This window comes from Micrasema longulum, unplaced genomic scaffold (genome assembly GCF_059751315.1).
Source record: "Micrasema longulum isolate JH-2025_06_02 unplaced genomic scaffold, ASM5975131v1 h1tg000178l, whole genome shotgun sequence".
NCBI classification, from domain to species: domain Eukaryota; kingdom Metazoa; phylum Arthropoda; class Insecta; order Trichoptera; family Brachycentridae; genus Micrasema; species Micrasema longulum.
Genome location: NW_028277383.1, coordinates 779202 through 799391, shown reverse-complemented (window position 1 = coordinate 799391; position 20190 = coordinate 779202). Strand labels below are relative to the sequence as shown.

The 20190-nt window shown below is 32.3% G+C and overlaps 1 protein-coding gene across 5 annotated transcripts in view; it reads left to right on the top strand.

Annotated features, from left to right (window-relative positions):
• wrd (Protein phosphatase regulatory B subunit well-rounded) overlaps positions 1–20190 on the top strand; it is a 140176-nt gene that overhangs the window by 75852 nt on the left and 44134 nt on the right. For 3 of the 5 annotated variants that reach the window (XM_088242963.1, XM_088242961.1, XM_088242962.1), the window contains exon 2: positions 14910–15565. The exons of the other annotated variants lie outside the window; for them this stretch is intronic. In XM_088242963.1, the coding sequence (XP_088099089.1) occupies positions 15476–15565 (90 nt within the window). In that variant the 5' untranslated portion in view covers positions 14910–15475. The remainder of the gene's footprint in view (positions 1–14909; positions 15566–20190) is intronic. 5 annotated transcript variants of the gene reach the window in all.

The following is a 20190-nucleotide window of genomic DNA, read 5'->3' as shown; positions in this document are numbered from 1 at the left end:
AACATAAATATATTATAAATTAAATGGATAAATAAATAAAAAATAAACACATACATGTATTTTCACTTTTATAAAATAAATATAGGCGAATTATAGAAAAAAATATATTACAATAACCCTGCAATAATAAATACACAGGTACATATTGAAAGGTAATTACAATGCAAATTAATATCCATTTGGCAATTCTCGACATGAGTGCGGCCCATTGTTTTGCTGCGAACTGTAGCTAACTTAATACCCAATAGTCATAGAATGGTTTTCCTGCATTTGGGCCCCTAGGTTACGCATTATCACTCTGAGGTACAAACCCTTTTCCACGCCAGATACGGAATACAAACATTATTTATTCAATCAATAATAATTATATCTGTTAATGTAGGTATGTGAATAACATAATCACAAGATAATTTAATCGATTTTCTCTTGACGTTCGCTTTATCATCTGCCTCAGGGTAATATGTCAAATTGACTTCATATTACTTTGTTTTACAAATGTTTTTTCGAAATAATAATTACACGGTCATTTTCCAGTTGCAAATAAAGCATAACCACGTTTCTTTATCATATTTAGTCTGACGTTTATTTCAGTCCCGGTTGACGCAAATTCCAGTTAAAATTCCAGTTTCAAAATGAGTCATTTCTAATAAACTTACTTTTCAAATTATTATTAATCAACTGCAATCTCCCTCAACTTACCTGACGCGGCCTTAAAATGCCAGCCGACATTTTGATTACTTAAGTTTAAAATGAAATCAAACAGTCTTTAAAACTAATTTTCAAGCTTCACTCGATTGACGGGCTTTGCTGACTTAGCACTAAAATCTCTAATGGTTTGGATATCTCAATAGAAACTGAGATGTTTATCTGAGAAGGAAATATTACGAGGGATTTGAGAGACAAATTGAATAAAATTATTTAATGGTTTCATTTCTGGTTTGTAATAATTATTAAACCATTATTAACGTGTATTCGTTATATTATAAATTAATTTTGACACAACAGTATTTTGAGTTTGTCTAAATATTTTTAGAAAAGTATCTTTTGTATTTAATTGTATTGTATACCAACAGAGTGTCAATGCCATGTGTTTATTATTTGATATAATATGTTCTATATTATGTCTGTACTCTTTAACTTAAATCTTAATTAAAACTAATGTCTGAGCAACCGATGATAAACTATTATTTATTGAAATAAATATAAAAAACTTTTAATTTAACAATATTTTTTTAAATTTTTCTTCGACGCGTATCAATTATTATTAACTACCTTGATAAAGAAACTTGTGTAGCTTTGAAACCGGTAGGTGAAAAAAAAAGTGGTTAAAAACAAACTAGTTTTAATAAATAAATAACCACAAAGTTAGTGCTTTTTTAAAATAAAAAAAAGGGATACCCGCTAAGCCCTTATTTAAGGCTTGTCATCACGTGGAATATAAGGGATTTGGACGAACCCAAGACCTCCGTGGTAGGCAAACGTGCTGACCATTACGTCACGAGGCCGACTCAAATATAATTCAGAAATACAAAACTTTAAAAAAATCATCGCGCTGATAATACGATACACAAAAAATTAAAAATTAAATTTGGCTTAGTTGAATAGTCTTAACACGTAGTATTAACAAATAATCCATTTTTGAAAATCCACTGGAAAATCCATGTGGAAGAAGCTAGGAATGTATGCCAGGATAGACGAGTGTGGCGGTCCATTCTCTCTGCCTACCCCTACGGGGAAATGACATGATGGTGGCTGGTTCATGTTATCATTTTACACACTATGCCTATGTTTGAACACCCGTATTTCTTAAATCCTTATATTGGTTGATTTTTATGACGTAAAATAGCTGAAACCTTTACTGATTATCGTAGATTGTTTTAACGCACTATTATGAGATAGTAAACTTCACTAAAATCAATCAATGGAAGAATTAAAGAAATATGGATGTTCAAACATAGGCAAAATGGTGAATGTTACACAGTGTGTAAAGTGGCCACTTAAACCAGCCATTGACAGGTCATAAGCCCTGTAAATTCTTAGACTTCCATATTCCCTTCTTTAAGGTATTCTCCATCCCTGTTGTATTTTGTCAACATAATATTATGTACATTTTGAATATCGGTTAAGTACGATTTTTTAGCAAGTCCCTTAAATTTTTTTATCACTTTATTCAACAAGACGAGAAAAGAGTCGCCAAATGTAGGTTGTATCTTTAGTTTGATTCAAATTTTCAATGAATTATATACAGTTTTATTTTTTTAACTCACATTTTATAAATGCAAATTCATTTACTCGTATACTTGTATAGAGGAAAGAGTGATAGAACCGGGTATATTGGACATAAGGTAACGGGGTAACGATTTTCTAAGGGCACGTACCGTTTGTGCTCGTCCCATAGTTCATTCTGAAGGTTTTCAAATGATTCCATTTCCGGCTATCGCATTACAATGTTTTCCTTACTCCGTTCCAATATCCTCTTCTTTCCTCTTTCGTTCCGCCCTTATAAAGAGCGCCCGAAGCCGAGACACGGATATTACTTGAAGATTGCCAGCTTTCTATGCCCTGAGCATGCTGATCAAGTTACCCGCTTCCCTTTCCCATTGACTCGCAAAATAAATTGATTTCTTCTGTGATTATTACGTTTTAAAGAACCTCCGCTATAATTATTAATTATACATTGTAATTAACCTAAAAAAAAAAGTAATTTAATCAAATAATATAGACCTAAAACTAAGAATACTCCTAATCAAGACCTATGTATGGAGTATCTTGATGTATGGCTGCGAGACATGGTGCCTATCCGAAAGAGATAAACGGAGACTAGAGGCTTTTGAGATGTGGTCCTATAGAAGACTACTAGGAATTTCCTGGAGAGACCACATTACAAATGAGGAGGTTCTCAAAAGAATCGAAGGTGGAAGGCACCTGCTCAGGACCTTGTCCGAAAGGCGAGCGAGATGGATCGGCAGTAATTATATTCTACGGATAATCAGAAATCTGAAAACTCCTAATACCAATGAAAGGTTTCCCTGTTCTATGTGTTTGAGGCTGGTGACTGGAACTCTGTCTTTCAGAAAGCAAACTGTGGAATAAACATTGTTAAACAATGATTATATGATAATCTTCTTACACTTAATATCGATTAAACGAAATATCTGACATTTTGTATAAATAATAGTACACTACCAGCAATACGCTTAATCTTGAAATTTACTGTGATAAAACATACCAACTTCTGCAACGGGTAGATTCCATAAAATACCTTGGTGTTATCATTGATAGGAATTTGCCATGGGAGGCTCAGGTCCAGTCACTAGACTTCAGGTTGAGAAAGCTGTGCCATCTATCCTGCTCTCTTAGAGACATTCTGGATATTGGCACTCTCAGAAGTGTGTATTTTGCTCTGTTTCAATCCACTGCAACCGATGGAATATCTGGCTGGGGGGTTGGGCCGCATCCATTTTAAAGCCTCTTAAAATTTCACAGAAATTATTATTGAGAATAATAGACCGGCGCCCTCCAACATACCCGTCAGAACAGTTGTTCCAATACATGAAGGTGCTGGATATGAGACAACTGTACCTAAAAGAAGCACTTACATACTTCTGGTCGAACAATAAGGAGAGGTCTCAGCAAAATGTCCGTACGAGGTTTTCCCAGAGCATGAATTATGTCATACCCAAAACCCGTACGACTTTTGCTCAGAGACATCTCTCATTTATCGCACCGAGAGTGGTGTTTAAATGTGTTCAATATTTTGGAAGAGCGTATTAGCTCTCAAGGACAGAAACTATTTTCAAGAAAGTAGTTAAGGACTGGATTTTCCTTAGTGGGAGGGATTTGAGTAGGAAACTCCTTGATGTTTTTTCAAATGTTTGAGTTTACTGTTTACCATATTGATGTTCCATATATATATATATATTTTAAAAATTTAAAAAATCATGTTTCTGATCCTATATTTGTGGTGATATACTCATGTTTATGTGTCAACTAATTGCTAGTCCCATCTCAACACACGACTTTTAGTCCCATAGAGTTGGAAATTATGTCTTAAATAATGTACAATAAACTTATGTATGTAAATAAATAAATAAATGTCACTGGATCGTCATTTGGTTCAATTGAAAAAAATGGACTTTGTTAGTATAGTTTTCTTTCCCCATTACAAATTATTCTTCTCACAGGCAAGAAAAAAGGTTTTTATCAATTACAATTTGTGTATTATTTTTATCTTTTTATTTTTGAAAGAACGTATTTGTAAATGTAAAAAAAACTTTTTTAACTGTTACATTACTTAAATAATAAAATAGCTCTTTTGTGTATTTCTGGTTCCAATAGAATCATTTGGTTACCTTAATTTGCAATATACGTAATATTATATTTTTAATGAATATACGTAATTTTCAATATTTGATGAAGGCTACCGAAACCAGCCAATGTACTGGTCATAAGCCCTGTAAATGTCTAAACTTCCATATTTTACTCTCTAAAATGTACTCTATCTCTATTGTAATAATATGTTACGTGATATTAAGATTACGGGGCGGACAAAAATCTATATTATATTAGGAATGCTATATTTGATCAAATTGTAACTCCTACTTTTATATAAATTTTATAATTATGTAGTATTTTGTCCACTCTGTAAAGTTAGCGTTATTATAACGTATTTATTCCCACTGGCTTTGATTGCATATATTCAAGTATATTCAAGCACATTGCGGTTTTTATTGTATTTGGCAGTGTATTGTCATATAGGTTATTTTATTACTCACTTAGCATTATTATTGTCCCACCATTCACCACACAAAAAACACGACGAACGCTGAAGATATATATTATACCAGCGGACCCGACAAACGTTGTCGTGCCCGAACGTTGGCAAAAGACTTTTCATTGATAAGTAGGTACCTAGGTACTTGTTCGTGATTAAATTCCAAAACTAAAAATTTATAGTATTCAAATATTGAATTTAAGTAGGTACCTAGGTACTTGTTTATAGTTGAATTCCAAAACATAAAATAAATATTTTTCAAATATGGCATTCTTTTTGCAAACGTCAAACTCCGGTCTTCTCACCAACAGAGGGGTGTACTTATGTGGGAATACGATTTTTTTAAATGTATTGAATTTAATATTATTTTAGTATTACCAAAAATCCAGTAAAAAGAAATAAATGGGTAGAAATTATAAGGAATTCAAGGAAAGAATTTGATTGAGATCCACAAAAAAATAAATCCTGTTTGTAAACATTCAAAAACCTTTTTTATGCACAAAAAACAAAATCTTTCTATTTTTTCGTCAATGCATTCTCGTCGAATGCAACCCTGGTAGATCGATGAATAAAACATTTATGCTCCAGGGGCGAATGCTCCTTATAATCGATTACATGCAGCTTACCATATTTTTTCGACATCGTAAGTAATGTTTTATAACACTGTAGTATTATTAGGAAAAAACACATCACCAAAAAAATATATTACTTTTCTTGGGTAAGTAAATTTATATATTCCTTTATTCCACACAGCGACCAGTTGCGCCTCTATTGGCCAAAATTATTACTACTGGATTACACGAGATTACTCTGCTCACTTTAAAATCACTAATTCAAATACGTCTTTAACCTAAAACTTTAGAATCTCGTTCGAAAAATTACACTTGCGATCACAGTAAAATCTTGCAGCTTTCATTAATGCAATTTGGCCTTTAATACTTTTTCATAAGGGCTAGTATTCTTTAAAATACATTAATTTGACTTACGACAGTCTAAGGGAGGTGACAATATACGCACTCGTTATGTGTGAGAAAGAGATAACGAATATATTTTGTTTGTCTTAACACGAAAGTTACAATAATAAGTAAGTAATTGACAGTAATTGATCATACTTATGTTTCGGTGGTTTGAAAGTAAATTTGCTTTAAAATAAATTAATATATTGATATTTTAATCGAAACGATTTGATATTTTAATCCATAATATAGTATAAATCCTTTAGTGGGTTTAAAAAAAAAACAAAGATTCGCTAATTGTTTTTTGATTGTAATTCGTTTTTGTGCATACGATGACAGTTGAATATTGTAGGTATCCAGTATCAGTATCCATTTAAACTTTTATTTAGTTAGAGTTATGATAAAACATTAGTTTCTTTGTAGACATCGCTCAGTACGTAACTCCTGTTTTGAATTCAACTATGCCGTGTTGTCCTTTTAAAGTGTAGAAATACTGCTAGGAACCATAAGAAACAGAATGCAATCACATTTCATGTGTAATTAGCAAATGAATGTGTATGTATCAAATGCATGACTTAAAAATTTAATTATTTTTCCATCTCTCAGATTGTCGAAGGAACAAGATGGGGATTCCGTTAGTGTTGCCAGGGTAGTAATTTTTTTTACCCTACTTTGCTCATCTAATGAGAGAACTAATGAAAATTGGATCTCGGATTAAACAACTCTATCGTGGACATTTGACCGACATTATCTTTAAAACATTAAATATTATTTAACATGATATAAAAATATCCGTTTTATGTAAGATAAAATTTGTTTTATATTTTAAGTTCATTAATTCAATTACTCTTATTAAATTACCCTTTATTTATCTTGTCTGTTGTGTCAATCAATATTTCTGCGTGCACAATAAAATTTTAGAGAAATTAACAGATTGCTTATTTCGAAAGTCTTAACCCAGAATTTATTATATTCATAGAGATATCCAAGTTATTACATGTAATGTGTGCTTGTTACACATCACCGGAAAGGGAGAGTTAATTAAAGCAGCCTGCTTTTTTACTCCAGACTGGTAGAGCCCCTCACCACTGCGGAAAAGTTGTAAAATCCTTAGTACAAATGTTCAGCTTTTCTGTCTTTAGAGAAATATTTTGCTCTGAACTATATCAGTTATATGGCTAAAACTGATCTTGTTATGTCTGTAATCGAGAAGGGTTTTCTCTCAATTAAGTGCTTCATCAATTGAATGGGTATCACGTCATTCTCGTTGTTTAGCGCGTTTGCTTTACCGTGCACGCCGCATGCCTGCCATGAAATATTTGTGTGGTAGTGTTCCCGCTCTACCATTTTAAAATATTTTATTAAATCATAATAACACATCGTTATTTCTTTTCATTAATTTAGAAGAGATATGTTGACGCTAAGGTAAGAAATTGAAACGGTAACCGCAATGCTGTGGGATCACTCTTTCATATTCAATTCGCTCATATTCTTAGCATGGCCGACATATTATACTGATAAGTAAGTTACCTGAATAACATTCTTATAAATTAATATGAAATTTCTGAAGCTTGCCGGCGCGTCGCGGCGCTTGTCAAGTCACGGGCGAGGCGCTAGACGGCTTTGCCGCAACATTGGCTACATTTTAGGATTAACGGCTTCGTAACTCCTAATTAATGTGTTCTTAATTGGGAATCGTGCCGCGGACAATGGTTACTATTTTAGACCATGCTGTAATAACAGTTTTTTTGTATCGTCTGCGTCAGTGCGACGTTTAATATGGGGATCCACCATTGTTACTTGTACATATACCCATTTATTTTTACAATTAATGAGGAAATCTGATTTAAATCAAAGGCATCAGTTTCGTACTCCGACGGTCGATCAGCTTGATGAAAAAAAAAATTAATTAAAATAAAATAACACAAAAATAAAACAATAACTGTTATTATTTATAAAAGTATATACATACAACAAGAAATAAAATAAAAATCTCAATGAATACATTTTGTGTTTGGTAAAAACCCCTTTCTAATAATGAATTTGCTTACGCACTACCTACCTGTATTGATTTGACTGTGTGGGTTTATAATTTACGGTTGCATTTCATTCCTAATCTCTATCTAACATGGGTCATTTAACTCACATTTATTATTCTCTAGTGGTATCTATTATCCTAATGGGTTTATTCTCCTGTTAGAAAAGATGAGTGGCCATTAGATATACTTCAAATTTAAATAATAAATTTAACGCAGTACTTACGTACGTTTTATAAAAATATATATGTAGATTAGAGGTAACCCACGATTTTGTGATAATGTGTTTTCATTATAAATATTTTTCGTTTTTTTTGTACTGGATATACTATATAATATGTATTATTATAATAATTAATTGGATATATTTTTATTTTGTTTCAATTTATTTTCGTACTTCTTTTTACTTGTTCATTGTACATACGAGTATATCGGATATTTGTATATTGTTTATGAAAATAAAATTTGTTTATTTTTTGTTTTGGTTTACATGGTGAAATTGGCTCTCTACTATTCAACTCTTTTACTAAAATTAAAATTGAAATAATATGAAGAATATAGATCATGCTTTAAAAACTGGTTTTATCTAGTTTTTTTTAAAATCATTTTCTAGGAAACAGAAAACCCTTCTAGTTTCTATAATAGGTGACATTATAAAGCGTTGAGCTTTTAATTAAGTATACAATGAATTTATTTGGAAATAATTCATATACTTTTTTGTAATACTTTATTAGGTACCGATTTTTTTAAATCTAAAAGTTCGTTTCCTGACTGGCAGTGAGTAAGACTACCAATGTAAGTTATAGAAATTCCATTCAAAACAATAAAAGTTTCTTGAATTTTATTTTTATTTTTTTGTTATTAATAAAACATATAATACAAAAAGTACAGATTATACTCCCAGGATTTATTAAAGAAACTCATTTGGGACCGTACATAAAAAACATTTAGTTTGACAATACATAATATCATACATACATCCGAAATAGAAAGAAAACATTATTGTATAAGAAACATAAAACACAATACTTTACACCATCTATATAAATTACATTAATAACTATCACTATCAAAAAGATTTAAGAAATATTTTTTAATTGCGACACTTCTGAATTTTTTATTCAATTTTTCGTGTTTTAGCTCATTGGACAGTTTATTATATTCGGAATGGCCAATATTTTCCAAAGACTTACTGCCGAACTTTGTTGAGCGAAACTTAGACACATAAAGATTCCCTGAGTAACGCGTATTGTAATTGTGAATATCATGACCAAATTGTATTTTAAATTTGAGTGAGCAGAAAAGTTTATGATTTTTAAAATAGTATTGGTTATGTCATGGAGTGGCATTACCTTGAAAGGAAGTATCTTTGTTTGTCGGTAGATACACTTGACATGGGAATCTCATTTAAGTCCAAAAATGTTTCTTAGAGCTCTGTTCTGAAGATATTGTATTTCCGAGATCTGATTTTTGCTGGCAAAACCCCATATACATTATATATAAGATAGGTGGGAATGAATCATGGCGTAGCACACGACAAACAAAACGGAATGAGGAAGCAAGCCTCAAAGTATATGCTTTGCGCCAGTTACGGGTGCTTTTTTTTATTTTACATGCTCAAATTGGTAGCTCCATGAAAGTTTGGAGACAGTAAATAGTCTCAAGTATTTAGTTACATTGGTCTTTTCAATATAGCTAGTTCCGAGAGAAATATTGATATTTAAGTCCTGTTTGTTCCCCAAAATCATATACGATGTTTTTTTAACATTCAAACATAATTTATTTAATCTCATCCAGTCAGCTAGACTATTGAAATCTGTCTCCATTATGTTTTCAAGTTCTTTCAGGTTACAATTATGGTAGAAAATTATTATAATAGAAAATAACAGTATCATCGACAGACAATTGAAGAGTACCCTTAAAACCCCACTTAGTAATGTCATTAATATATATGAGGAACAAAAGTGGACCAAGGATTAACCCCTGCGGAACTCCACAAGTTATCCTACCTAGATCATTGGATTCTTTTCCAACGTGAACCGCGCAATATCTGTTAGTAAGATAATTTCGAAATATTTCCAGAGGTATGCCAGTTATGCCCAAATGTTCCAGTTTACTCAATAGAATCTCATGGTCCACCGTATCAAAAGCCTTTTTTTAAATTCACCATCATCCAGTTTTTTTTGCAGACTTGAGACAAAGTCATAAGCAGCACACTTAGTAAAATAAATAAAACAACTTTGTTTTTAACCACTAATTTTTATTTTCCACCGACCGGTTTCAAACCAAACAAGCTTCTTCGTCAAGGTCGACGTTGGTCAAACCGGGCGGCGGAAAATAAAAATTGGTGGTTAAAAACAAAGTTGTTTTATTTATTTTATTAGAATGAATAACCACAAAGTTAGTGCTTCAAATATAAACTTTATAGCACACTTAGTATTTGAAAACTTTCGGAACCCATAATTGTATTGGTGGTCAAGTATTTAGTGAGTCTGTCTTTTAAAATTTGTTCAAATATCTTAGAAAATACTGGCAGTATTGAGATAGGGCGGTAGTTGGAAACTTTTTTTTTGCAGGAATCTTTATGAATTGGAATTATTTTTGCAATTTTTAGCTGGTCCGGAAATATACCACGCGACAAGGATTTATTAATGAGAAATACTAATGGTTCAACTGTCTTATATTTACATATACCAAGGATGGCAGGAGTTATGCCATCTAGACCTGGAGCCGCTTGTTGCCTTAGTTTGGAAATAATCTTAAGAATTTCTGATTTATTCGTTCTACCTATAAACATTGAATGTATGGCTTTGGGCTAGGCTTTATTAATTATACAATTCACTTCTTATTTATTTATTTATTTATTTATTTATTATTTATTTATTTATTTATTAACGGACATTGTCCATGTATACAATTTATAAGGTTTAAATATTACAAATAAAAGAGTAGTTTAAAACATTTAAAGAAAAAAGAAAGAAGCATTGACAAACATAAGGGACATCGAGACAAGATCTGGACTATTTATTTAGTGCTCGTTTAAATCGTTGTAAACTTAAACCAAAAAAGTCCAGATCCTGTCTTGAGTTAACAATACGACAAAGGCGGGTCATTGGAGAATTTAGGCCATAGTTTGTTCTATGCTGATCGATGAACAGTACTTCATTGTTTCTCAATCTACGAGTCGGAATATTGAATTTTACTTGTCCCAGTAATGATGGAACATCGATTATACCATTTAGTATGCCGAACATATATATGGAGTCAATATTAGTTCTACGTTTTTGTAGACTAGAAATATTTAACATTGACTCTATTTCGGCATAAGAATAATTATCTCTCTCTAGTCCAAGCATCCACGCTATTTTTCGAAGCAAGCGATGTTGGACTGATTCAATGTGATTTATGCGATTGACATAGAATGGAGACCAGACCACTGAGGCATATTCAAGAAGAGGGCGAACAGTTGAGCAATAAAGAGTTTTGATTGTACGGACATTAGTAAAATCAGAGGATATTCTGTTAATGAAGCCAAGTAATTTCAGTGATTTATTGACTGTATTATCTATATGCTCGTTGTATGTCAGTTTATAGTCCAAAACAACTCCTAAATCTCTGATGGACTTGACTACATCAATTTTGGAGTTTTCTAATAGGTACTCGAAGGAAATTGGTTGTTTTGTTCTATGAAATGACATTATTTTGCATTTTTTAATATTTAGTTCTAATTTATTGACTTTACACCATCGGTTAAAAGAGTTAATGTCTGATTGAAGAAGAAAGCAGTCTTGTAAAGTTTGAATTATTTTGAGAATTTTGTTGTCGTCCGCGAAGAGCCAAAAACGAGAGTAAGAGAATGATTTAGCAACATCATTAATAAACAAATTGAAAAGCAGGGGTGCCAAATGAGCACCCTGAGGTACACCCGATGTAACATCAATAATCAATAACTTCTATGACGTTTGAGCGATAATATAATGATAAATGTCATGATCAACGGTTAATGAAAATAATCAGTTAACTATTATAAAAGCCTTTTAGTGGCATTCTTTACAATAATAATAGATACATTAGGTTTTCGTGTGACAAACATTACACCTATTCGTTGAATAATTTATTTGCGAGCATGTAACATTAAATAAATCGTCGGTAATTTTGGTTGACTTTTAAGTTATTTATTCAAGTGAGTTCGTCACCACGCGTTATGACGAATGTAGTCATTACAATGGAATGTAAATTCTAATTATTCCTACAAAAATATCTTCAGCTATCCGAGGTTAAATTGGATGCTTTTATCCCGATTGAAATACGGGTAGATAATGTTATTTTTCGGTACAGTCTACAAACGAATTTTGCCTTTCTTTCCTTTATCAGAACGAAATCAAACAAAAGTGTGCCAATCACATACATGGTGACCAATTAAGCTAACGCCTTGTACACTTCAATCAATTATTCTACATAATACTTCTAGACCTTTTCTAGACAAATTAAATCTAGTGGATAATGCCGGTTAGAATTCTATCATATTGATTGTAAGTTTATACATATACAATTACAATATGAGAAAAGTGTTATCAGGAAAAGAACTGTTTTTTTTTATTTATATTGAATTTTTTATATATGTTTTACGAACAGATATTTTTTATTGAAGTATTACACATTTAAGTAAAAAATTATAAAGAAAAAACGAAAAAAAAATATTACACCTAAAAAGAGGCAACCTCTAGTGGGGGATTATATGTTAAATAAATATATTTTATATTTTATCTACTTCGGCAAGGGTAAGGGAATGCATAAGGTATTGGCTTTAATACCATTTTTTTATTAGATTATTTAGGTGCAGAATCAAATAAAGATGATAATGTTTTAATGATGTTTGTCAATATTTCACAAAAATATTGGAATTTGAATTCAGAATTAAAAAGCGATTAAAACAGATTGAATAAATCGCACATTAGAAACACCATAATTCAATAATCATTGCAGAGTTATGGCTGTCGTAAAGTAATCGGTATTCACAATTTATGTTTTATTTGATAAATTATGTCAAAACCCAAAATCGTATATAAAGTATACTGAATTGAATCGAACGCCTCCGAGGCGGTAGATCACAAAGAATTACTCCGCGTTCGGCAGTTTTTACGAGTTTGCAAATTTTTGTTTGAAACTAACGTTTGTACAGATGGGACCCAGATATCGAGATTAATATTTAATTTTATAATATCAACATTATTCACATTCACAGATATGCATTGTTTCTAAAATCGGTGGACTTATCAGTCATATCGATTATATTATGTTTACCAATGTTATAGCGGTACCTTATTGATTTTTAAAGAATGATTATTTTTTTTGGATCATCTAAATACTATGGTAGCAAAGCATTATGCATTAAAAAAATGTCATGCTAATCTCAAACGAAATTTCGAAGCACAAAAACAGAAAAATTCAAAATACTATTTATTTATTTAATATTGACAACCTGTTTTTTTTATTTGACTTTTACTGCATCGAATTGAAATGAATTCGAAGCGTATTTTTTTTTATTTGATTATAAATTATTGTTAAGTAGGGTTAATTAAGTGAATATAAAAATATATCACTTTCTCGCACCATTATTTCATTATTTGGCAAGTAAGGTCTTTATATCAAGACAAAGTGATGTGACGTTCTGTCAGTCTGCCTGGCTCCTACGGGAAAACGGCGTGGTTTTAAAAAAAGGAAAAGATGAACAATTTACATTGATTGCATAGTCTGTGCCTGGTAAGAACACGTACAGAATCTTTGATTTGGAGCATATAATTTGCCAAACTTATACAGTGAAGGGGGAAATTAAAGCAATAGAACTCTATCAATTAAACTAAATTCAATTAAAATCGCGTTTTATGAAATTCAATTTTTCAAGGAACGTTTATTGACAAAAACATTGTTTTTGTATGAGAAAAACTGATAGAAAGACCTGCTGTCTAGGTTAGTGGTCGGTATGGAGACTATGGAGGGGGCTGAAAACTGTATTTTAAAATTATTCTGGTTTCAATATCTTCCCATATTTCTTTAGTTTAAATATTCTTGGATTTTTTTCCCAGTTCGGGAAATTAGTACCTATGTACACTGTACGGTGTACAGTCTATCCACACGTAATGGAGGCATACTATTTTTACATTTTTTTTTGCACCACAACAGGCCAGGAGGCCTAATTACAGTGGTGAATTACATCACAGAGCACCCAGGCTTCAGAAAAATCACATTTTAATTTTTGAGTTCTCACCGGGAATCGAACCCGGAACCTTCCGTGTGTGAGTCAAGCGTCTTGACCACTACACCACGGAGGCCGCCTACTATAGAACAGGGGTTCTCAAAGTGTGCGCCGCGGCGCCCTGGTGCGCCGTAGAAAGTAAAGAGGGGCGCCGTGAGTCGATCCTCTATCATTATCCGAAACCACAAATATTCGTGGGTATCTATAAAGGTTTAAAAAATTTAATTCCGTTTGCCACATCATATTTATGTGAATCTGGATTTTCAACTGTAGCTGTAATCAAGAACAAATATCGCTCAAAGATCAATGTGGAGTAAGAAATGAGAGTAGCATACTCAAGTCTTATTACCCGCTTTGAAAAACTGTTCGGAAATCATCAATCTCACCCGTCACATTGGTTTGACTGAGTAACTATCGTATTTTATTTTTTTCTTAAGTCTTTTTTGTTGTTCTCTGTTTCAATTCTAAATTCTTATAAATATAATAAAACTCAATTTCATATTGTGATCTTTCTATCTAACTACTATTATTGTAGGTAACTATTTCTTTCGACTATAATATATATATATATATATGGTCGCTATATCTATTCCAAACAGCTTACTAATGTAGGGCACCGTGACAAAATACCAAACTTGTAAGTGCGCCGCGGGCTGAAAAAGATTGGGAACCCCTGCTATAGAAAATAAAAAAATAACTATATTTAACACGCTAATCTCATATATTAAACTCATATTTTATTTCTTATAAGGTATTATAGGTATTCATTTAAAAAAGCACCACCAAACCGTCCTAGCGCATTTAACTCGAAATATCAAGGATTAGTCTTGATTAACTGGGCACAATTTCGTATGATTTATGTTTTCATATTTTTCTTCATTCTCTAGGAAATTGCCATGTTTCCCAACACTCAAAGTGATTTTGAATGTAAATATGTATACTATATAAAACGAACATAATGATATTTATTCGGAAATCACCTTTCTTGATTTATGAGTAAAATGTGAAATTAACGGCACAGTAAAGTTGTCCAGCCGAGTGTACGGATAAAATAATGCCGGTATTTGTGTCTTCTGTGCGCATTGTGAATTTCGCATAAGTGACGGATGTGTGTGTTGTGAATTTCCCGCTGGTATCTACTGCGTCCACTGTGAAATCTCGCATTCGTGACCCCCATATCTCGTATCTATGTTGTGAAATCTCGTATTCGTGATCCCGACACCTAAGTGAAATCTCGCATTCGTGACCCCGACTCTTTAGTGAAATCTCGCATTCGCGACTCCACATCTTGGTGAAATCTCGCATTCGTATATTCGTAACCCGGACTTCTTCGTGAAATCTCGTATTCGTGACTGCGACTCGGAATATCTAGCAGTGAGATACCGTCCCTTCTCCTCCGCCTCCGTCCGCCGGGCATGGCAGGCGGGCGGGCGTGAGCCGCGGCCAGAGTCCCATGTTCGTGTCCGCGGTGACCGCCACGGCTAACATGACCGCCATGTCCTTCGGCAACATGTTCCGCCGGAGGAAATCTTCCGCAGATTCGGTAAGTAGCATTCGTCAAACACTGGAGTATTTATTTAGTTGAAATAGGAAAAGGAATGCCAAACTTACCCAAAAGCTACGAATATTTTTGATGTGTATATTTGCTCAGAACAAATTCACTGAGCATATGTTTTGTGCCTTTTACTTAGTGTAAGGATGAACGTTTTTTTATATTAATTATTTCCTGAATTTATTTATATGTATATTTATACACGCCTGCGGGTCGTTTAACTAGTATTAAATTAAATAAATTACTGAGATTTAAACCATTTTGATATGATATACAGGATGTTTAAACCCTGTCACATCCGAAACCACGATGATCAGTATGAGCAAGAAGACATATTTGTACATTAAAATACATTTTTAGAACGACTAAAATCTTAAAAAATAAAATATAAAAAAAAACAAAGGTTGCTTACTTCTGCAGGGGAGAAACGTGGAGGGGGGAGTCTGATACACCGTCAACCGCACGGTCGCTCCCCTCGCTTCTCCCCTGCAGAAGTAAGCTACCATTTTTTAAAAATATTTAATTTTTTTAAATTTTCTTCGTTGTAAATATTTTTTTCAATATGCTAATATGTCTTCTAGCCTATACTGATCATCGTGGTTTCGGATGGGACATGGTTTAAATAACACCCTGTATAGTTTCAGTGTTTTTGAACACATCGTTTTTTATAAAATTAATTACTCTGAAATGCATGCCCTTTTATGTATGGCAGGACATAAAGTTAAGCGGTTTAAGTCGACAAAAATAATTTAGAAAGTAAATATTGTAATGTGTTTTTTTAAATTTATTTATTTATTATTTATTTTATTTATTTGGATAACCAATAGCTATAATTATATCATATTTATATAACAAAACAAATAACAAATAAGCCAATTACAGGTTTTCACAAGTAGCATCACAGTAAGTTAAAAAAGATTCTCGAACATAAAATGAATAGTAATTAAATGTAAATTTAAAAGAAAAGAAAAAAAATACTACGAGTTATTTTGAAAGCAAACGCCGCACGTTATTAAGATTATTTTCAAATAAATCTATGTTAAATGATTTATTTAGTACATTAAAATTATTAAAAGTTCGCCATAAATATGAATTTTGCCTATAATTAGATGAAACAAGAGGTATGTGAAGAAGAGGGTTATTTCTTAAAACTTTGGAAGGAACATTGATAGAAAGTTTGCAAAGTAGTTCAGGACAGTCAATTGAACCAGAGGCAATTTTAAGTAAATAAATTATATCCGCTATTTCACGACGTTTTTGCAGAGGCAGTAGGTGATGTTTTTTACATATATGAATATACTGGTCAGATTTAAACTCAAGTTTCAACCGGAAACACATGAACTTTACGATTTTTTTTTGAATATTTTCAATGCGTGATATCTGCACATTGTACATAGGATTCCATATTTGTGATGCATATTCTAAGTTGCTTCGCACTAATGTACAGTAAAGGATTTTAAGTGTCTTTGCCATAGTGAACGACGTAGAGCTACGCATAACAAAGCCAAGCGCACGCGATGACTTTTTTATGATGCTGTCAACATGGGCGTCAAAAAGTAATTTACTATCATGGAAGACACCTAGATCCTTTACACATAATGAGCGTTGGAGGTTTTGACCCTTAAGCACATAGTTAGTACGTAAAAATTTTACTTTGCGACTAAATGTAATAACTGAACACTTAGAAGGATTAAGATTATTTTTTTTTTTTATTTTGGAAGTTCAAGAAGGATACATATAAAACTTACATTTTTCAAATTAAGCATTACTAACATCCTTCATATATATCCTCAATTATAGAACTCCACCATCTTTCATAAATTATATAAAATAAGTGTGTAAAATCAATTTAAGTAATAATAAAGATTAAATTTAGTGAAAGATAAGAATAAATATTGAGTTAAAGAAATAAAATGGAGTTAAACATAAGAAACTACGTTTTTTTTTTTAAGAAAAGAAAAGAGAAAATAAAAACATATAAGATGTAATAAAATATTTAAATTTATTTCAACAGAGAGGGAAAAAAATTTTGAGAAGGGAATATGGAAGTCTAGGCATTTACAGGGCTTATGACCTGTCATTGGCTGGTTTATGTGGCCACTACAATGCTACACAGTGTGTAAAGTGGCGTAAAGTGTAAGAAGAATACAATATAAGATTCCACCGTATTATAAATAAAATATTTTGTTCTTATTTAATAATTGAATAACACTGAAACTTGCGTGTTTTCCCAACACCGGTAAGTTGTGTGGTACTATTTATAACTTTAAATGTAATTTTATTTCTTCGTCGTATTTATTTTCTTATGAAATTTCGTGACCTTTCTCGGTGATTTATTAGGAAGAACGGTGAGTGATTACATTTTGCTATGTCACGTAACAAAGAACTTTCTACCTAAATCACTAACAATACTTTACCATCGGCTTCATGAACCTGATCAAATGTGTAGCATTTATAAGTACTTCAATTTTTGTTAGCTTAAAATGGCAAAGGTTTTTCTTTTCACTGACTAAAATTTAGTATTTTTCTTTCAAGTAAAATTACTAATAAAGAAGCGTATTTATTCGCGCACTAAATTACTGAATAAAAATATTTTAAAACAAATCTGAAAAAGGGTGGGGATATTTATGAACATTTAAAAATTACACGACCATTATAATTTTTCTCTCACAAAGCTGAAAATTAGTTTTTTTTTAACAAATTTAATTTCATGTGCTATAGTAATTGGACACTAAATCTAATGGTCAAAAATAACGTTAGAATTTTTCTCCACCATAAAATACAGTCACACCCGAAACTACGATGATCAGTATGGGCAAGATGACGTGTTGGCATATTTAAAAAATATTTAGAACGAAGAAAATTTGTAAAATAAAATATTAAAAATTACAAATAGTCGCTTACCTCTGCAGGGGAGAAGCGAGAGGGGCGCGGCCGCGTGGTTAACGGTGTGCCAGACTCCCCCCTCCCCCCTCGTTTCTCTCCTGCAGAAGTTAGCAACCATTTATTTTTTCAAATATTTTATTCTTTTAAATTTTATTCGTTCTAAAAAAATATTTTAATGTGCCAATATGTCTTCTTGCTCATACTGATCATCGTTGTTTTGAATGTGACAGAGTTTTAAAAACACCCTGTATACACTTTTTTGTATGTTTTTTCGTAAAATGAACGCATTATATTTATTTTTGACCATAAGATTTAGAATGTCCAATTACTGTAGCTTATCCAATTACTATAGCACTCACTCTACCTACTTTTACTCCGTCTCCATTTTCTCACAAAGTTATTTATTATAATAATTTCCCTATACGCACCTAGTGGTGTATAGGGCGCTGCACTGGCACTCCAACTGCAGCGTATCTACATTTCCGGTACAAGTAAAGTAAGGTGATCAGTCGTACACTTCATGTGCCAGTCCAGGAACATTGAAATTTTGTAGTGTAAAACCACCTTTAAAACCAATATTTCACCACCAGTCCACCCAGCCAGGAATTGGACCCAGGACCTCAAGAACGGTATGCGAACTCACAAACTACTGCATAATGAGATGGGCTTATCTCCACTCGATTTTCCTTTTCAGGATTTTTTCTTGAGAAAAGCCATCTAGCAAAAAGCGCTCGACCAGGGTTCGTGGCAGAATTTGTTATTGTTGCGTAGTAAAATGTCTTCAAACATTAAATATCTGGGCATATCGAACGTCATTTTTCAATGCCATGTATTTTTGTTTAAAGACGCTTAAATGTATTTTTTTTAAATTAATTTATTATATATACGGCCTAAGCCAATATAAACAGTTACATGAAGAAACATAAATGCAAGAAACTGAACAAAAAGAACATAAAACTATTTAGCAAAGACAAACAAGGGCAAAACAATAATTATATACAATATATTCATAAAAACGAAAGACCTTAGACTTCGAGCTAAATGATGCCAATCCAACTTCATCCCACACTGTTTAGTCGCGAAGAGATCTACGAAAAGCCGGAAGATCTATCCCAAAGAATTCCAAGTCGTATGATGAATTGACTAATCTACACATTCTAGACATTGGGGCATAAAAACCAAAGTTGCTCTTAGAAGATTTTATAAATAGCAGATTTTGAGTTCTGGTGACACGGTTGGGAACATTAAAAGAAATTGATTGCAACAGAGATGGGACATCACTTAAAGCATTAAGTATTTTGAAAATGCATATAAGGTCCATCATAGTTCTACGTCTCTCCAATGAAGACAGATTAAGAGATTGCTCCATTTCAAAATTGGAATAATTACCCCTTTGTAATCCGAGCAACCATGTCACTTTTCTTAGAAAACGGTGTTGGACAGACTCGATATGGTCAATATGAGTCCTGTAGAATGGAGACCAAATAGGAGAAGCGTATTCTAGATGGGGTCGAACTAGTGAGCAATAAAGAGTTTTGATGGTATTAATATTTTTGAAGTCCGCCGTCACTCTATTGATAAAACCGAGAAGTTTGAAAGATTTGTTTACAATATTATCAATGTGTTCACGATAGGAGAGTTTACTATCTAAAGTAATGCCAAGATCCTTTAATGAAGAAACCATTGAAAGGGAAGTATTTTTTAGTTTGTAGTTGAATTGTATAGGTTTT